The 18,400-nt window shown below is 39.9% G+C and overlaps 1 protein-coding gene across 1 annotated transcript; it reads right to left on the bottom strand.

Annotated features, from left to right (window-relative positions):
- On the bottom strand, window positions 6,404–7,684 carry LOC107646568. The gene is made up of 2 exons (XM_016350746.1): window positions 6,668–7,684; window positions 6,404–6,547 (listed from the first exon to the last, which is right to left on the bottom strand). Exons 1-2 carry the CDS (start codon window positions 7,682–7,684, stop codon window positions 6,404–6,406), a joined length of 1,161 nt encoding a protein of 386 aa, XP_016206232.1.

The raw sequence follows: 18,400 nt of genomic DNA, 5'->3' as shown, positions 1-18,400 counted from the left end.
AAAAAATTAAAACACTAAAATAATCATTTAAATAATAACACATTGTTAAAAAATTATTTAATTTTTTAATTTATTTATAGACAATACATATATTAATTATAATTATAAATTATACTATTTTAAATTAAATAACTTATATAATGATGATTTCATTTATGATTATAAATGCTAAATTAAATAATTCCTTTTTCCTTTTTATTTGGAACCAAATGAGAATAAAATCAATAGATACAATTTTTATTTGGATTGTAGAGTTTAATGGGTATCAATATAAATAGCAATACATATATTAATTATAATTATAAATTATACTATTTTAAATTAAATAACTTATATAATGATGATTTCATTTATGATTATAAATGCTAAATTAAATAAATCATAATTCCTTTTTATTTGGAACCAAATGAGAATAAAATCAATAGATACAATTTTTATTTGGATTGTAGAGTTTAATGGGTATCATGCTCAAATATAAATAGTATCAAAACTGCCTCCATAGCTCTTTTTCATCAAAGAGTTGTGATTCAGCTCTATTAGAAATACAAAAAGCTTTGATCGAAGAAGATCAAAGAACCAAATTTTTTTAATCACTTTTATAAATACAGGTACGTTTTTACACTATAATGTGTGTGTGTGTATATATATATATTGACAGAACTTATTATCAATGTTTGATTATTTTATTAAAAATACCACTTATAAATTAATATTTTTGTATAAAGACTAAATATTAATATTGTGCTAGGTCTTTGTGATTGGTCCACCATTATATGAATTTTATTCATATAATATGTAGTTTGTGTGAATATATTATTTTGCTTTAAAGTTATATCTGCCAATATTAATTTATTTTTAAATAAATTTTTTTGAAATTAAAAAAAAAGAGAGACTTTAGTTGATGACTTATATTTTATCAAATTAATTATTATTTCATATGGTCTTTTGAGATAAATGTGATTGATGACTTATATTAGTTTAGTGAGAGGAAATATATTTTATTATTTTTGTATGTCACGACATACAAAATTATAAATAAGGTTATATATTTAATTCTAAGGAAGACAAGTATAGTCTCATTAAGTGTCTCAAGAAAGTTATAAATCTCAAGAATACATAAGGTTTATCATACTTTAGCAGTAATTTAATAGATAATAAATTTATACACTTACAGTTATTTGTGTACTATATTAGTTTAGCAGATATTTGAGTCAGTTAAAAATGGATCATAAAATAGTAGACAAACAAGTTTTGTTAGAGTAAAATATTATATGTTCACACATATAAAGGTAGAAACTAAAGTTAGAGATGATTTGATATTCATATTCTGATTTTGTTGAATGCCAAGGCAATTTTAATCCATTGCATGTATATTCATATGTTCATTGAAAGAGTTCTTTAGAAAGGTGTTAAAATGATACTTATTACTCTTTCTACAAAAATAACTGAATATAAAACCCCTTTTGAAGGCACCATTTTGGTGATTACAAATACTTGCCACAAAATATGAAAAATAAATTTAAAAGACTACTTGAATTATTTTGTGACAATGTATTAGTAGTCTGTTATTTTAAATTTTTGTTCAACAAAAGAGTTCAGAGTGCTTAAGTGTCTTGTGAGCAAGTTAGCACAAACTCTATAAATGCATGCATATTTGGTTAGTTAGAAACAAACATCCATGGTCTTTCATGTGGATACTATTCAAATGAGTGTTATATCATTTTATGATATGTTGTTTCAGTGGGAGTGTATATTTAGATGCTCATATAGTTTAGACAAATTTACGAATATAAATAATTTTACAGAAATAAAGTATTAAGTTTCATTTTCACTTTGACTCATGATCTCATAAAGTTTATCAAAGTTGGACCAGTTGAAAATAGATATACCTGAGGTTATTTTCGCATGTAATTTCTGAATTTTTTCATCTAAGTTTGATCTATGTCGTTGAGTATATTAATATAGTCATTATCGTGGTTTTGTCGCGACAGTAATGTGATAAAAGCTCTGGTAATTTCATAATTAATATATAAGACAGACTAGATTGTTAAAGTAATAAGGGAGATAGCATTCAGATGCGCGCTGTTTATAAGATGTGATTATTTCAGGAAAGAATATATGTATATTCCAAGTGGGAGATTGTTGGAAAATTATTTAATTTCTTAATTTGTTTGTGGATAATACATATATTAATTATAATCATAAATTATGCTATTTCAAATTAAATAACTTATATAACGGTAATCTCATTTATTGTTATAAATACTAAGTTGAATAAATCATAATTACTTTTTATTTGGAACTAAATGAGAATAAAATCAGATACTATTTTTATTTGAAATTTAGGAATTTAATGAGTGTCATGTTCAAATATAAATAATGACTTCATAATTTTGTCTTCTAACATATCAAAACTGCCTTTGTAGCTCTTTTTTCAAAAAAGGGGGGGAATCGCCTGGTCTTGGGTTGCTGGATCGGAGGAAGTGAAGCCGACTTCCCGAGCTCTTCGTGTGGAGAAGGGGGGGTCACCTGCAAAGACACTCCGACGCTCTAGTCAGTCAAGTGTGCAGGCGAAAAGTGAGAGAATGATGTGTGACGTACCTTGGGGAGGGGTAGAACCCTCCCCATATATACCATGTCAGAGGTGGGTCCCACAAGGGGAGACCCACCTTCCTCGAAACTTCTTTCACACAGCTGTAGCGGAACTGTCAGGGACGCGTGTCCGGGTGAGAGGTTGAGCAGCTCTAGCCCGACCGTTCGGGTCGGGTGGTCCACGAGTCGGGTCGGCCCGTATGCTGTTTGGGCCCGGCCGTAACAGTGCCCCCAACGCGCCAGCTATAGACGTGAACACTGTTGGTGGCGTGTTATATTTTCCCTTGTGTCGTTGCCAGGTCGGCCGCTCGTGGAGAGGACGTGCCTCTTGCGCGTGTGTCTTTTTGTTGATGGGGATAACCGTTCGTCGCCTCGTTCTTCGTGCCGGGCATTTAATGTTCATAATGGGTTGTTTCAAATCCTGTGGGTAAAGACTCTTTTACCCCTGTCTTTCGCGCTTCATGTCAGTTTTTAACCCTCTAGTCAGTTTCACACTCCATTTTAATTCCATTTTCTTGTTCATCTTCATTCCTCTTCTCTTTGCATTCTCCTTCTTCCTTCCTGAATTCCCTACTGTGATCTTCACGTTTTTTAGCATCAATCCCTTCCTGTTTTCCTCTCAGTTATCACAGTCAATCAGGTAAGCACTCTTCTCCTCTCTCTCTGCTCTATGTGTGTTTTATCTTCATTATCATTTCTCCTATATGCATGTTGCTTGTTTGATTTGCATGCTAGATGATCATAGTGTCAAGTACGTGCGTTAGGGGGGTTACCATTTCAGGGTGTTAGATTTTTAGGTTTTTACTTGGATTCTGCTTTAGCCATGTTTGATCTTAGTTATTGAATAGGCTAGATGTAGTTTCTGGGCTTTTTCTGGACTCCCGACCTCATAGACTAACCGAGTGGTACCCCACTGTAGGTATGCCTCGCGTCGTTTCTCGAGCTTCCACCTCCGCCGCGGGTTACGATCCCTACGCGTGGGTGACTTCCGACGTGAAGGACTCCCCGAACCAGATGGGCGAGGAGGAGTTAACCGAGTTCCGCCAAGCTGAGTACTTGTGTGGCGGGACTGACGAGGAGGCCAACTACGACATCTTTGTTCCTGCCCCCAATGAACGGCTATACGAGCTCAATTTCCATTCTCCCGGGTTGCCGATTGGATTTGGTTCTATAAGTACATGTTCACCCAAGTGGTGGTTCGTATTCCGTTTTCAGCTTTTCAAATGGCGCTCCTTAATCGGATTTCCGTGGCACCGTCGCAGCTGCATCCAAACAGTTGGGCTTCCATTCGCTGTTTCGAGATGGTGTGTGAATATCTAGAGTTGTCGGTGTCCGTTGACGTTTTCCTTTTTTTCTTCAACCTCACGAATCCTTCCAAGGAGGGGAAAGCAAGGAAATGGTTCATTTCCTTCCGATCTGCCCAGGGTCGGAGGATCTTCGGCTTGTTCGATGACTCTTATCATGGGTTTAAAGACAAGTATTTTAAGGTGCGTCCAGTCAAAGGTCGCCACCCCTTCTGGTTATCGTTAGAAGGGGAACGCCTCATCCCAACGTACTGGAGTTTCGGGGCAGGGTCCAACACCTTTATCAAGGTGACTTACAAGGGGATGTCCGCTGTGGACAGAAAGGTTGCCTACGTGTTGTTGGCCGTTTTTGGGAGGAATCATGTGAACCCCCACCTTTTGATGGGTGACCGGGAGGTCGCCAGAAATTATATTTGTGAGTAATTTTGACGTTTCCTGCATTATTTTTGCTTCGATTGGTTATGCCGATTTCACGACTAACTTGTCTACTTATTTGTTGCAGTGGAGATGTCTGCTTCAGTGACAGGGCTTGAGGGTTTGTTCAAGACTTTCTTGGCGGAAAGCGATGAGGAGAAGGCTGACAAGAAGGCTGACGGGAAGCCGAAGAACCCTCCTGAGGACAAGAAGGATCAAGCGGTGCCTTCACCTCGTGACACTGAGATGTCGGACAAAAACTCTGGCGGGACGCGCGTTTCTCCTATTCGTGAGGAGACGGCTGGCACCAGGCATTCGTCCTCCACTCAACAAGAGAATGATAACTTGAAGCTTATTCCCACCCCCAAAAGGCAGAGGGCATCCTCCAGCCCTGAAGGAGTTCTCACCATGATGGAGAGGAACTTCGACGCTGGGGCCTTTATAGACTCCCAGTTGCTCCCTGGCACGGAGGATCACTTCCTTGGCACCGAGCTTGCGGGTCAGGTGAGGTGGATGTACCGTACCCTTCTCCGTGGTGCCGCAATAGCTCGGAAGGCCAAGTTCAAGCTGTCGGGGATGCAGTCGCTGCGCAGGAAGCTTGATTCTGCTGCCAAGTCCAATAATGAATTCAAAGCTCAAGTTGAAACGCTTCGGGAGTAGCTGTCCAAGATGGGGGAGAAGCTTAAAGCTGCCGAGGAGAAAGCTGCGTCTGCCGAGGAGAAATTGAAGACCTCCGATGCCACCGTGTCCCATCTAACCAAGCGGGAGATGACTTTGGAGAGCCAAATCAATGCCGCGCAAGGTCGGCTGGTCGCTTTGGAGAAGGAACATGATGTGGCCGTTTCGTCGGCTAAGGCTGCTCAAGCTGAGGTCGAAGAGCTTAGGAAAAACATAAAGAGACCGTGAAACAAGGAAAGAGCGCGATCCTGATGACTGAGGAGGCTCTCAAGGCCCAGGTGAAGATCGTGGCTCCTGATTTCGACACGTCGGCAATTGGGGTCTTTAAAACAATCAAGGATGGCAAGATTGTCGACATGCCCAAAATGTGATTTCTTTGTACTTTTTGTATGGATCTGTGATTATGTTGTAGAACTTTGTGGAACTTACTCTTGTTATACTTTAATAGTCGCTTGGTCGACTTGTGATTATCATTTTTTCTTCGCTTATCTGGTAGCATTTTCGTTTTGTTTTGTTACCGTTTTGCCGGCGTAGGCTTGTCGCTCGTGTTCGTTTACCCTTATGTTGGTAACTCGGCAAAGCCAGGTCGTGGCTTTGCTATTGCTGTAGCCGTTTGTTATGGCTTTAACTTAGTTGGCTCCCGGGGTGATCAGTCCCGGGGCACCGTGTCGTTGTCCCATTTACCATGCATTATAAGGAACATGTTGTCGTGGGACGCATAAATGGGAAAAAGTAGATGGAAAAGTAATTTTGACAAATAAACATTAATTTTTTGACAAGTAAACATTAGTCGATAGCTAAACAAAATTATTGCCATGACAAGTATTCAAGAAAGTAAATTACTGAGCTCGTCAGATCGCCTAGTCGGCGTGTTTGAGCTAAGAATAGAACCTTCTTAGGTTACCTGCATTCCAAATTCTCGGGATTTCCTTGCCATCGAGCTTCTCCAACTTGTAGGCGCCTTTGCCAATTACCTCTTTGACCCTGTAGGGGCCTTCCCAGTTTGCCGCGAGCTTGCCTTCCCCCTGAGTCGGGAGACCGATGTCGTTGCACCGTAGGACGAGGTCGTTTTGTTCAAACTCTCTCCTAAGCACTTTGGTGTTGTAGCGTAGGGCCATTCTTTGCTTTAGTGCTACTTCTGACAAATGGGCCATCTCCTTTGCCTCGTCTACTAGGTCCTTCTCTACAGCTTCTTCCACTCTGTTTAGAAGTAGTCGTGGGATCGGCTCGCCGATCTCTACGAGTATCATTGCGTCCACCCCGTACGTCAGGCGGAAAGGGGTTTCTCCCGTGGAGGACTGCTCGGTTGTACGGTAAGACCAGATAACTGAGGCAAGTTCGTCGGCCCATGCACCTTTTTTATTATCCAGCCGCTTCTTGAGGCCCAGCAAGACGACCTTATTCGCAGCCTCGACTTACCCGTTCGTCTGGGGATGCTCCACCGAAGAGAATTTCTGTTTTATGCCCAGACCGGTGAGGAACTCCACAAACTTTTTATCAGTGAACTGCGTCCCGTTATCTGAGATAACGACTTCCGGGATGCCGAATCGGGTTATCACCTGTCTCCACATGAACTTTTGACAATTGGATGAGGATATACTGGCCAGCGTTTCAGCCTCTATCCATTTGGTGTAGTAGTCAATGGCAACTATGAGATATTTGACTTACCCCGGACCAACCAAGAAAGGTCCCAAGAGGTCGACCCCCCACTGTGCGAAAGGTCGGGAGGACGTCAGTAAGCTCAGTTTGGTAGCCGGTGCTTTGTGGAAGTTGGCATTCTCTTGGCACTTGACACACTTCTTCACGAATTCTTTGGAGTCCTCCATCATTGATGGCCAGTAATATCCAGCTCGGATGAGCTTTCTTGCTAGGGCTTTGTCCCCGATGTGGTGACCACAATACCCCTCGTGGACTTCCTTGAGTACGTAGTTCATTTGGTCGGGATGCAGGCATTTCAGCAAGGGCTGGCTGAGTCCCTTTTTGAACAGTTGCCCTTGTATGATCGCATATTTGGCTGCCTCCCTTCTCAACGTTTTAGTTTCCTTCTCATCTTCAAAGAGTTTGCCGTTTTCTAGGTAATCAGTGATGGGGTCCATCCAGGAGGGACTTATCTTTGTCAGGTGGAGGACAACTGCTGGTTCTTTTGTCATGCCTTGAATGAGGGACTGGTTGCCGGCCCCCGGTTTCGTGCTCGCTAGCTTGGATAGGAGGTCTGCCCGTGTGTTCCTTTCCCTTGAAACGTGTTGGACCGCGACCTCCTCAAACTGTTTGCTCAGCTCTTTGACCTTCTCCAAGTACTTTTGCAATAGCGAGTCTCTGGCTTGGTAGCTTCCATTTACTTGCGAGGTCACGACCTGTGAGTCGCTGCATACTTCCAGCCTCGTAGCCCCGACTTCCCGAGCTAAGATCAAGCCGCCTAGAAGGGCCTCATATTCCGCTTGGTTGTTCGATACGCAAAACTCGAACTTGATTGATTGTTCGTATATGACCCCGGCAGGACTTTCCAAGATGATCCCGGCACCCCCGGACATTTGGTTGGAGGCCCCGTCCATATGGAGCCTCCACCGTATGCCCGCTTCCTCGGTCGGGTCCCCCGCTACTTCTACCAAGAAGTCTGCCATTGCTTGTGCCTTGATCGCATGTCGGGGCTCGTATCGCAAATCATACTGAGATAGCTCGATGGCCCAAGTTATCATTCTTCCTGCTAAGTCGGATTTTGGAGCACTTGGTGGATTCCCTGGTCCGTTCTCACGACCACCTGGTGACCTTGGAAGTATTGCCATAGTCTTCGGGAGGAGGTTAGCAGTGCTAGAGCCAGCTTCTCTAGTTTGCTGTATCTCAGTTCTGCTCCTTGCAGTGCTCTACTCACGAAGTAAATTGGTTGTTGAACCTTCCCTTCTTCCCATACCAAAACTGCTGCCAGCGCTTCATCCGTTATGGCCAGGTATAGGTAGAGCAGTTCTCCGACTTTGGGCTTCTCGAGCACGGGTGGTGTGGCGAGGATCTCTTTGAAATGTTTAAATGCTTCCTCACACGCCGGGGTCCATTCAAACACTATTCCTTTTTTCATAAGGTTGAAAAACGGTAGCGCCCTAGCGGCCGACGCCCCGAGGAAACGGGATAGGGCGGTGAGTCTACCTGATAACCTCTGAACATCCTTGACGTAGCTCGGACTCCTCATTTGGAGTATTGTTTGGCACTTTTTCGGGTTGGCCTCGACCCCCCTTTGGGTTATCATGAACCCTAGGAACTTTCCTGCCTGCATCGCAAAGGCTCATTTGAGTGGGTTGAGCCTCATGTCGTGTTGTAGGAGGGAGGCGAACACATTTCCCAGGTCGCTTATGAGGTCCTCGGGTCGGGTGGTCTTTGCAAGGATATCATCTACATACACCTCCACTGTTTTGCCTATGAGGTCACTGAATATCTTGTTCATTAGCCTCTGGTACGTGGCCCCAGCGTTCTTCAGGCCGAACGGCATTACTTTGTAGCAATATATCCCTCTTGGCGTTATGAACGCCGTTTTCTCTTCGTTAGGCCGGTGCATCGGTATCTGGTTATAACCAGAGTAGGCGTCCATAAAGCTTAGGTACCGATATCCCGCCGCGGCGTCGACGAGTGCATCAATGTTGGGCAGGGGGTAGCAGTCATTGGGGCATGTTTTGTTGAGATCAGAGTAATCCACACACATCCTCCATTTCCCATTGTGCTTTTTCACTAAAACTACATTCGACAGCCATGTTGAGTAGTCAAGTTCTCGAATAAATCCTGCTTCGAGGAGGCTAGTCGTCTGCCCGGCCACCGCTTCCGCTCGCTCTTGCGATATTTTCCTTCTTCTTTGAGCTACCGGTCTGGCCTCCGCCATCATGGTCAAGTGATGTGACATGAGTTGGGGGTCTATTCCCGGCATGTCGGCTGGCGTCCATGCAAATAGGTCACCGTTAGCCCTGATCATTTCCATCATGGGCCCCTTTCAGGTCGTGTGGTAGGTTTCTGTTCACGAAGGTGAACTTCTCCTCTGTGTCGCCGACTCTGAATTTCTCCAAGTTCCGTTCCGGCTCAGGTCTGGGTTTGTCTTCGACTCTAGCGTCTAGGTCGGCAAGGAACACTCCCGCTGCTTCCTTGGACGTCTTCCTTAAGGAGAGACTGGCGTTGTCGCAGGCGACTGCCGTTTCCAAATCTCCTTTTATGGATCCCACGGACCCGTCGTCAGCCACGAATTTCATTACCAGCATCGTTGTGCTGATTACTGCCCCGAGATCGTTGATGGTCTTCCTCCCCAGGATGATGTTGTAGGCTGTGGAGTCACACAGAACCACGAACTCGGCCATTGTTGAGCCTCGTCCCTGCCCGTGTCCTACTGATAACGGCAGGGAGATTATCCCGTCTGGCTTGATGAAGTGGTCGCCTAACCCTACAACACCGTGCTGGTGGGTTTTCAGGTCGGCATCCCGCAGTCCCAAAGCATCGAACACATTACGGAACATGATATTTGAGTCAACACCGGTGTCTATGAGGATGCGCTTGATGAGGCCGGTTCTCACTCAGGCCATGATGACCATAGGGGCTTTCCGCGACCTCATCAAACCACTGGTCCTCCGGGCCGAATGAGTTGGATGGCGACCTCGACCTCTTGGATTTTCTACAGATGATGAGAAAATCGCCAGGACTTTGGCGTCTTTCTTGTGTGTCAACTTCGACCTTAGGGGTGCGTCTCTCGCTGTTACGACGTTCACTATGGTGAGACCTTGTTCGCTGTCGCCCTGGTCATGACGTCGCTTTACCACGCAAGTCTTGTCCTCTACCTCTCGGTCGTGATCTCGTCTTCTGGGCTCCCTGATGAGATGGGAGAATTTAGCCAGTTTCCCGTCCTGGATTGCTTGTTCTAGCGCATCCTTGAGGTCGTAGAAGTCCTGTGTCTTATGTTCGTAGCCCTTGTGGTAATCACAATAAAGGCTCTTGTTTCCCCCGGTCCGGTCCTTCAGTGGTTAGGGCTTCGACAAAATTCCCTTCTCGGCTATCTGCTGATAAACTTCTACGATGGGGACGGTGAGGGGGTGTAATTGGTGAACTTCCCGACTCGAGGGAACGGCCTGGGCGTCCTGCTTGGACCGCCGTCTCTGGCGTGTTCCTTCTGTCTTTCTCCGCTTCCGTGTTGCCGGGTTTAATTGTAGGAGGGCTGCCATTTGTTGGCAGCCACGACCTGGCTGACTTCTTCATCATTAATATATTCCCTGGCTACACTTTGGATCTCCTGCATTGTCCACACCGGCTTCGTGGTGAGGTGCTTTCTGAAGTCCTCATTTAGGAGTCCATTAGTTAGGCATAAGCTAGCAACCGAATCAGTTAGCCCGTCGATCTCCAAGAACTCGTCGTTGAACCGGTCTAGATATTTTCTGGTCGGTTCGACGGACCTCTGCGTCTCCCCGAGCAGATTGATCGGGTGCTTTGCCTTTGCGATTCTAGTAGTAAATTGGGCTAGGAAGGCGTGGCTGATATCCGAGAACCTGGCCACGGAGCCCCGCGGGAGGCTGTTAAACTATCGTATCGCAGGTCCCGCGAGGGTGATCGGGAAAGCGCGGCACCTTATTTCGTCTCCCACTCTCTCCAGGTTCATCCTGGCCTCGAAGGCCGTAAGGTGCTCCTGCGGGTCTTGGGTTCCATCGTACCTCATGTCCGTTGGCTTGTCAAAGTGCTTTGGCAGCCGGACTTCGATGATGGAACGATGAAATGGGGTTGCGCCCATTATCACTGGTCCTCACGTTCTTCTTGTTCTTTCCTCGCCGTCTTCCCGTCGACCTTCTTCCCGAACTCGATCTGTGGTGTGCCTCCTCTTGTGCCGGGTGTAAATGATGGGATCGCGGTGTCTTCTCGGGCGTCCTTCCTCCCTGGCGCTCTCGGACTCAGATCGTGGGCTAGCTGTTCGCCGGGAGTGGCTTCTCGGAGGCGAACGGGAGTAGCTTGATTCGGGAGTTCGTTGGCGATGTTCTCGATTTGTCAACCGGTGCTCCAGGTAATACATCCTGTGATGCAGTTCCTGCATTATTCTGGCGCTGTTGTCGCCAGTTCCCCCGAAGAGGCGTCTTTCTAGAGATCGTGAGATTCGTCGTGGAGGGGACCTCGTGCGCTCCCGGGAGGAAGCCACGGAGGCTTCCCCTCTGCGCTCGGTCTCGTGGCCTGTTCCTCCGGGATCTAGTACAACGTCCATTCTGGCGTTCCCACAGACGGCGCCAATGTTCGATAGGTCGGGTACCGGACGGTTCGGATTGATACTTTGGTTGGTAAAAAAGGGGGGGAATCGCCTGGTCTTGGGTTGCTGGATCGGAGGAAGTGAAACCGACTTCCCGAGCTCTTCGTGTGGAGAAGGGGTTATCACCTGCAAAGACACTCTGACGCTCTAGTCAATCAAGTGTGCAGGCGAAAAGTGAGAGAATGATGTGTGACGTACTTTGGGGGAGGGGTAGGACCCTCCCCATATATACCATATTAGAAGTGGGTCCCACAAGAGTAGACCCACCTTCCTCGAAACTTCCTTCACACAGCTGTAGCGGAGCTATCAGGGACGCGTGTCCGAGTGAGAGGTTGAGCAGCTCTAGCCCGACCGTTCGAGTCGGGTAGTCCACAGGTCGGATCGGCCCGTATACTGTTTATATATATCAATTTAATATTTATTTGTGATAAAATTAATTACACAAATAAAAAAAATGTGTAATAAGACATAAGACATAAGAGTTTTATTTTTTCTACATACATGAACTAACTCTTACTTTATTAAAAAGACCTTAAATAAAATTATATTAAAAAAATAATCGAAGTTATCGAATACTTGAAGTTATTAATATATTTAATCGGAAGACATTAATTTTAGAAATGAAGGTAACAATCACTCACGTAGTCTTTATAAGGTCCACTTTAGAACACAAGGCCTCACAAGCCCCCCACACTCACTCACACATCGATCCGGTTCCGGCTCTGATACCATTTATAATAGTTCAGACCACCCGCTAGTACGATATTGTCCACTTTGACACACAAGACTTCACAGTTTTGTTTTTGACGATAAAGATGATAGCCAAAACTCCCCATACTCACTCGTTAAAATACGTCATGTTAAAAAGAGGTATCCACAACTAATAAGACATGCTTTGTTTCCTTTTCCAACCGATGTGGGATCTTACAGTCTCTGTAACAAAGCAACATTCGGAAAAGAAACGGATAGTAAAATTGGATATTTGGATTATTTATACAATTGTATGTTAAGTAAAAAAAAAGTTAAAGAGCAAAAAGGAAAAGAGTTAAATGAGAAACAGAAGCTTTAAGAAATTGGAATTATTCCAATTGATTAGATTACTATTATTAGTTTTTTTAATTGTTTTTATTAAATAATTAATATAATATTTTATAATATAGTAGAGTCATTTAATCTCTTTTCTTTTCATTTGTGTATGAATGCTCTGAATCCTGTGACCAAGAGAATAGATAAAGTGATGAGTGGGTCAAATTTATTTATTTTGTGGGAGCAAAAAATATTTTTGTTTACTATATATTATATGAAAGATTTTTAAAAATCAGTGGGAGCACTTGCTCCCCACATACTAAATGTAAATCTATCTCTGCTTCCAGATATAGCTAAATGACTTAATTAATTTTATTAAGATATTTGTGTGTATATTATAGTTTCTCAAGTGTATATAAATCAAAGTTTCATTTTAAGATTTTTTTTTTGGTGATTTGTAAAAGAAGTGCAACACGAGAACTTTTCAAGAAGTCACCCATTCTAGTACTACTCTTGCCCAAACACGCTTAATTGCGTAGTTCTGATGGGATCCGGTGCATTAGTACTGGTATGATCGCACCTAGTTTGATTTTAAGATTTATCATCATCAACAAATTTCTTGTTGCATACACAATACTAAAATGAAAGTGTAATTATTAAACTGAAAACAAGAAATTAATTAGTGTTTTTATTATGGTCCCGTTTCTACAGCATAGCAAATATGCACGTCATGCATGCATTATGCTGATATATAATAATGCATAGAGACAAATAAACCAACTAACGGAGAAACTAACACTCGTTAATAATTAGGCGCGGTGTTAATTAATTAATTAAAGCTAATGTTAAGGGAGAGTCTAGTAATTAGTCTATAATGAATAGGGGGAGGCGTCAATTGAGAAAAGAAGAGTATAGTATAGGAAGCTACCTAGCTAGTTTTATCATATACAATCCAAACACGTGAAATTTGGGGTTTGGTACTTTTTGTTGTTGTTGCTTTTAATGGATTGAACGTGCGGGTTAACTTGTGTGGGGTCATTCTCGTGAAGCCTATCTTTGCGGCTATTATCTTTTTTTTTTCTTTTCATTATTCTCTTCTCTTTTCTTTGAGGCTTGTTTGTGTGCGTTCGTGCGTGCGACTGCTTAATTTAATGTAATTGTTGTTCATGCATGCAATATTAATGGCCGCTATTCTTTACTTTCGATTCTCTTTTTCTCTTCTTCTACCTTACCCTTTTGACTCTCCATTTTATAGCTCTGCACGTAATACAACCGCCAGCTAATGAAACAACTTTCCATATCAACTATATATGTTAACTTTTAGTAGGAGTACTGTTTACCGATTGAGTCGCATTCGAATTCATCAAAATCATAATGAGAGTTTGATTGGTATGTGGATATAACACATTTTAACATTTTCTTAAAAAAGAAATAAACTTTGTTTTTATTTTTTTTTTTTTATGATTACACAATTTTTCTATATCAACCTAATAAATAATATTTATCTTTCTATCATATCTATAGATATAATATCAATATCCAGTATAATATATTTGCAGATTCAATTGGATAATATTCACAAAATTCAAATAAGATACGGAACAAATCAGAACCTTTTTTTTTTAAATCCCTAATCATTAGTGTTATGTTTCTATATATCCATTCTTTAATTTCTTACTAAACTATATGTATTTGAATAATTAATTGCACTCATAAAACCTTTTGTTAATTTAGTTTTTTGGTCCATGTGGTTTGATGATAATATGTATGTATATCATGGTTTTGATAATCGGACCAGACTGCCAGTCGAACCGGTTCAACCGGAGACCGGTAATAAAATGGTCCGCTCCTCTATGTAAAATTGTTGGAAGAAAAACTGCTTAAAAACTGACGTACCGGCCAAGAATCAGTCGATTGGATCGGACCAATAACCGCCCGGTTCGTATTAAACGGTACCGTTTTATTGATTTGTATTAAAAAAAAAGAAAGCAGGCCTGTCGCGAACCGAACCTCCCCCCCCATCCTTTCTTCCCCAATCATTCGTCATTGGAGAAGTCCGAAGCAAAGGGAAAAGTGGAAAACCCTAGCCCTTCGTCGCTGCTGCCGTTCCTAGATCCTCAGCGCCATCGCCTTCTTCCTCTTCCTCGTGTCCAGAACCCAGTAGTTCAGCACATCGTCTCACTCTTCATCGTCGCTGGCTTCTTGGCACCGCACCCAGGTTAGTGGCTTCTCGTCTTCATTTCCAGGAATGTTCGGTCTTCTTCTTAGTTTGAACTTTGAAGTTTTGAAATTGTTGTTATTCGGTCTTCTTCTTCGGTCTTCTTCTTCAATTTTTGTTCCATTTTGCTTGTAATGTTTTGTAAATTGTAATTACCCGTTGCTGATGAATTTGTCTTGTATGATGGCTGGTTGGTGATGGCTGTAAGATTTTTGTTCAAATTTTCTGATGAATCTATCTTGTATCTTGATTTTAATTGTTAACCACAATTTTGCTGATGGATTGATTGCTCTGTTAGTCACTTAGTCTGTTATTCTGTTTTAGTGTTTTCTAATTGTTCGATGGCTCTGATAGTGTTTGGCTGTTTTACTAGTTGCTGATGGTTCCTAATTTTTTGTTCAGATTTGTTGTTCTACTGTTCTACACTTTTACTGGTTGCTGATGGCTTTGTTTGTTGCTTAATGCTGTAAAGTGTAGACAGAATTTACTCAATTTAGATATGGTGTCTTGTTGATGATTTTTTTATTTCTCATTGTTTTGCTGCTGTTTTAATTTCGTATCTGTTTTATTAATTTCATTTATGGATAATAGTATTAATCAAGAAGCAGATAATAATACATCTGTAAATAATAACTTGTCTGTTAATTCTCCTATTTCGAATTTTTTCAATTAAACTATCGATTAAACTAATAAATTAATAAACTAATAACTAAAACGGTTCAATAATCGATTCGATTTTAAGAACCTCTATGGATATAGTATATACGCGTGCGCTGTGCTTGTTTTATTGTGGGATATTAATGTCATATCAATTAGCTTGCCGCTTGGTTATTTAACTCTTGGAAGGAAAAAGCTGCCTCGCCTTGGTTATTTTACTCTGTTAATACTAGTTACGGTCATATTGATGATTTCTTTAATACTTTTGTTTTTATTTTAAAAAATTTTCATATTTTTTTCCATCAAAATGTTTTAAATAGTTACAAAAAGACATCTCAGTCGTTGTTTTCAATTCTCCTTATTTTTTATTTTTTTTTGTCCAACTTAAAAAATGTTCTTTCATTGATCTTGGATAAGATCATTGACACTCAAAATTTGATATCCAAACACTTCATACCTACTAAACATATACACAGCCTAAAAATAAGTAATGTACATGTTTTAAATTGTTATTACATAAAATACATACATTATCTTCGTAAATAATAATCTTAAAATGATTTAATCTTTTTTTATATTTACTCCTCCTATCAAAACAAATTAAGTAAATAACTTGAAAGAAATTAGCTAGTATTCAGTTAAGTTATATTATAAATGTATTAATATAATCTTTTTAATATGAAAAAAAGGAGAGAGATTAATGAAGCGGGTGTGTAGCTAGAAGTCATAGAATGATAGAATGATCGGTTGAAAATATCAAAATTCTAATCTAAATCTCTGGAAAACCTTTGTCAAAATGATGGACAAATAAGGAAAGAGATTAAAAAGAAATTTTATGAACCTGCTGCCATTGACTTGGAAGTTATTCAATTATGGTATATTTGTTTGATAAACATCGATCATCTTAGTTTAATTTGTAACTCATCACATCAATGGTTATTATATATTTATCAGTCAATAAGTCTTTTATATTACTATATAGACCATAGAAAATGCATGCTTTTTATTTATAAGATGATAAGTTGATAAGATACTTATTATTAATGAATTAGCTGCGCTAACTAGTCCACGAGAGCAAGAGTTACGAAAGAAAACCCAGCTGGATATTTATTTATTTATTATTTATATCTAGTCAAGTTGCACCATTATTCAGATCTCATAATCTTGAGTCAATGACTTCATTTTCCATACCTTGACAATAATTAAAACCACACAATTTATATTTCTAACAATTTTTTATACATTATATTTGCCCATTGCATTGCTTGACCAAGGCTTCATATTCTACGGTTTTCCGTTTTCGCCCCTCTCTAGAAGTTTTTCTTTTCTCCTCAAAAAAGAAAATAAAAGATAAATAAATAAAAAGAAGAAGAAGAAAAAAGAGTACGCGGGTTCCAAAATTTTTCAACATAATAATATAACAGCTGGTTTCTGTATGAAAGGGACATGGAAATTGATGAAGAAAGCTCAGCAGAACGTATGCTGCACGTGAATCGGATAATATTTGCATATCTGCAGTAATTATTTGCATTTAATTCGAATTTTGCGGATATTATCTGATCGGATCAGATCTGATTTGCATTATGATAGGATCGGATTGTAAATTTGGCAGTGATATCCGATTCGCAAATTCGCATATTCACACATCTCATATAAATAATATAGTTTAAGAAAGTAAACCTAATGTGATGTGAATTTTAGTGTGTTATTTTATGAATATTATGATATATTGTTTTTAATTTTTTATGTTATACTTCAACTTAGAATAATTAAACTTAAATCTTGTGTTATTATTTTGTTTTTGTTATTCAAAAAAAATTTATTGATAATATTTTAGAAGTAAATGGGCTTAAACAGGTGAAAAATGAGTTTTCTGGATATTTTTTTTTGTAAAAACAGCCAAACAAAATCTTAAAATAGTCTTTTTGAATTATGAAGATATACCCGATATCCGATCCGCAAGTGATCGGATCCAGTCTGAAAAAATGCAGATATCGTATCCGATCTGATCCGATGAATGCATTACAGATCGAATAAAATTTTAGCCTATATCCGATCCGATCCGATCCGTGTACAGTCTTACCAGAACGGACCAAAAAGCAAAAATATTTGATAAAAAAAATAAAAAATAACTTAAATTTATTTTATTTAATATTTATTAAATTTATTATAAATATTAAATAAAATAAATTTAGATTTTTAAATTAATTTTTTATTATCTCTTTAACATTATCCGTTTAATTACCCAACTCTATTTCCGAGCAATACTCTGCTAGAGTAGAAATTTGTACCAACTCTGAGATATGCAAATCAAATATGTTGTTGCATAGTCACCAAAAAAAAATATGCTGTTGCATAACTCTACAATTATATAGCTAGCTTTGCGCCCATGCCATATATTAAATTACAATTTTAAATAAGAACTAATTAATATCATTGGTCAATGCATATGTAAAATGCAAAAAATTGTTTTTTCTTTAAAGTCCTTAGATGTAAAATTTTTTATTTTTATAAAAATCATGGTTTAGGACGACGAGCAGGATCATATGGAATACAAAATAATTTAATTTCAATTTATCAATTTAAAAAGTTTCTTACAAAATCATAGTGTATTTTCGTTTCCACACTAAATCTTTTTGTATATGGCCATATGAGTTAGGGTTTTTCAACGATCAATTTTTTTTAAGTCTTTTATATTTTTGAAAAATTTTAAACTCGGACATAGAATTATTGATTTACAAATTAATTTATATAAAAAAAATTTAGAATTAACATTATACAACTAATATTGCAGTTAGAAATGATAATTTTTTTGGCAAAACAGATATCTACAAAAATTTATCCGCAAAAAGATAAATACAAAAAATCAGATATTGTTGCTTAGGGAATTGAAGCATTTGGAGATCTCCTTGATGCAATCGACAATAAAGCGAGCGAGGCGGTATAACAGGATGACAGGGAAGATAGAGACGGTGACGGCGTTAGGATCACGAAAGCGGAAATCAGCATGGATGCCGCAATAGACAATTTCTCAGAGGTTTGTTAGTGTTGGAGTTATGAATGGTAAAAAAATTTATACTGGCGGTGATTATTATCTACGACGAAGAAGCTAGTGGGGACTCACAAAATTCTCACATTCTCACAGGAATGGAACCCGTCCTCACTAATAAATGGGGATGGGAGTAGGATTGAGATATTTCATTTATGGGAACTCGTAAAATTTTTGAAAAAACTAACTTAAATGTTTTTTTATATATAAATTGT

Source organism: Arachis ipaensis, chromosome B06 (assembly GCF_000816755.2).
Source record: "Arachis ipaensis cultivar K30076 chromosome B06, Araip1.1, whole genome shotgun sequence".
NCBI lineage: Eukaryota > Viridiplantae > Streptophyta > Magnoliopsida > Fabales > Fabaceae > Arachis > Arachis ipaensis.
Note: the sequence above shows the minus strand (reverse complement) of the source record. Positions and strands in the feature narration are given on the sequence as shown.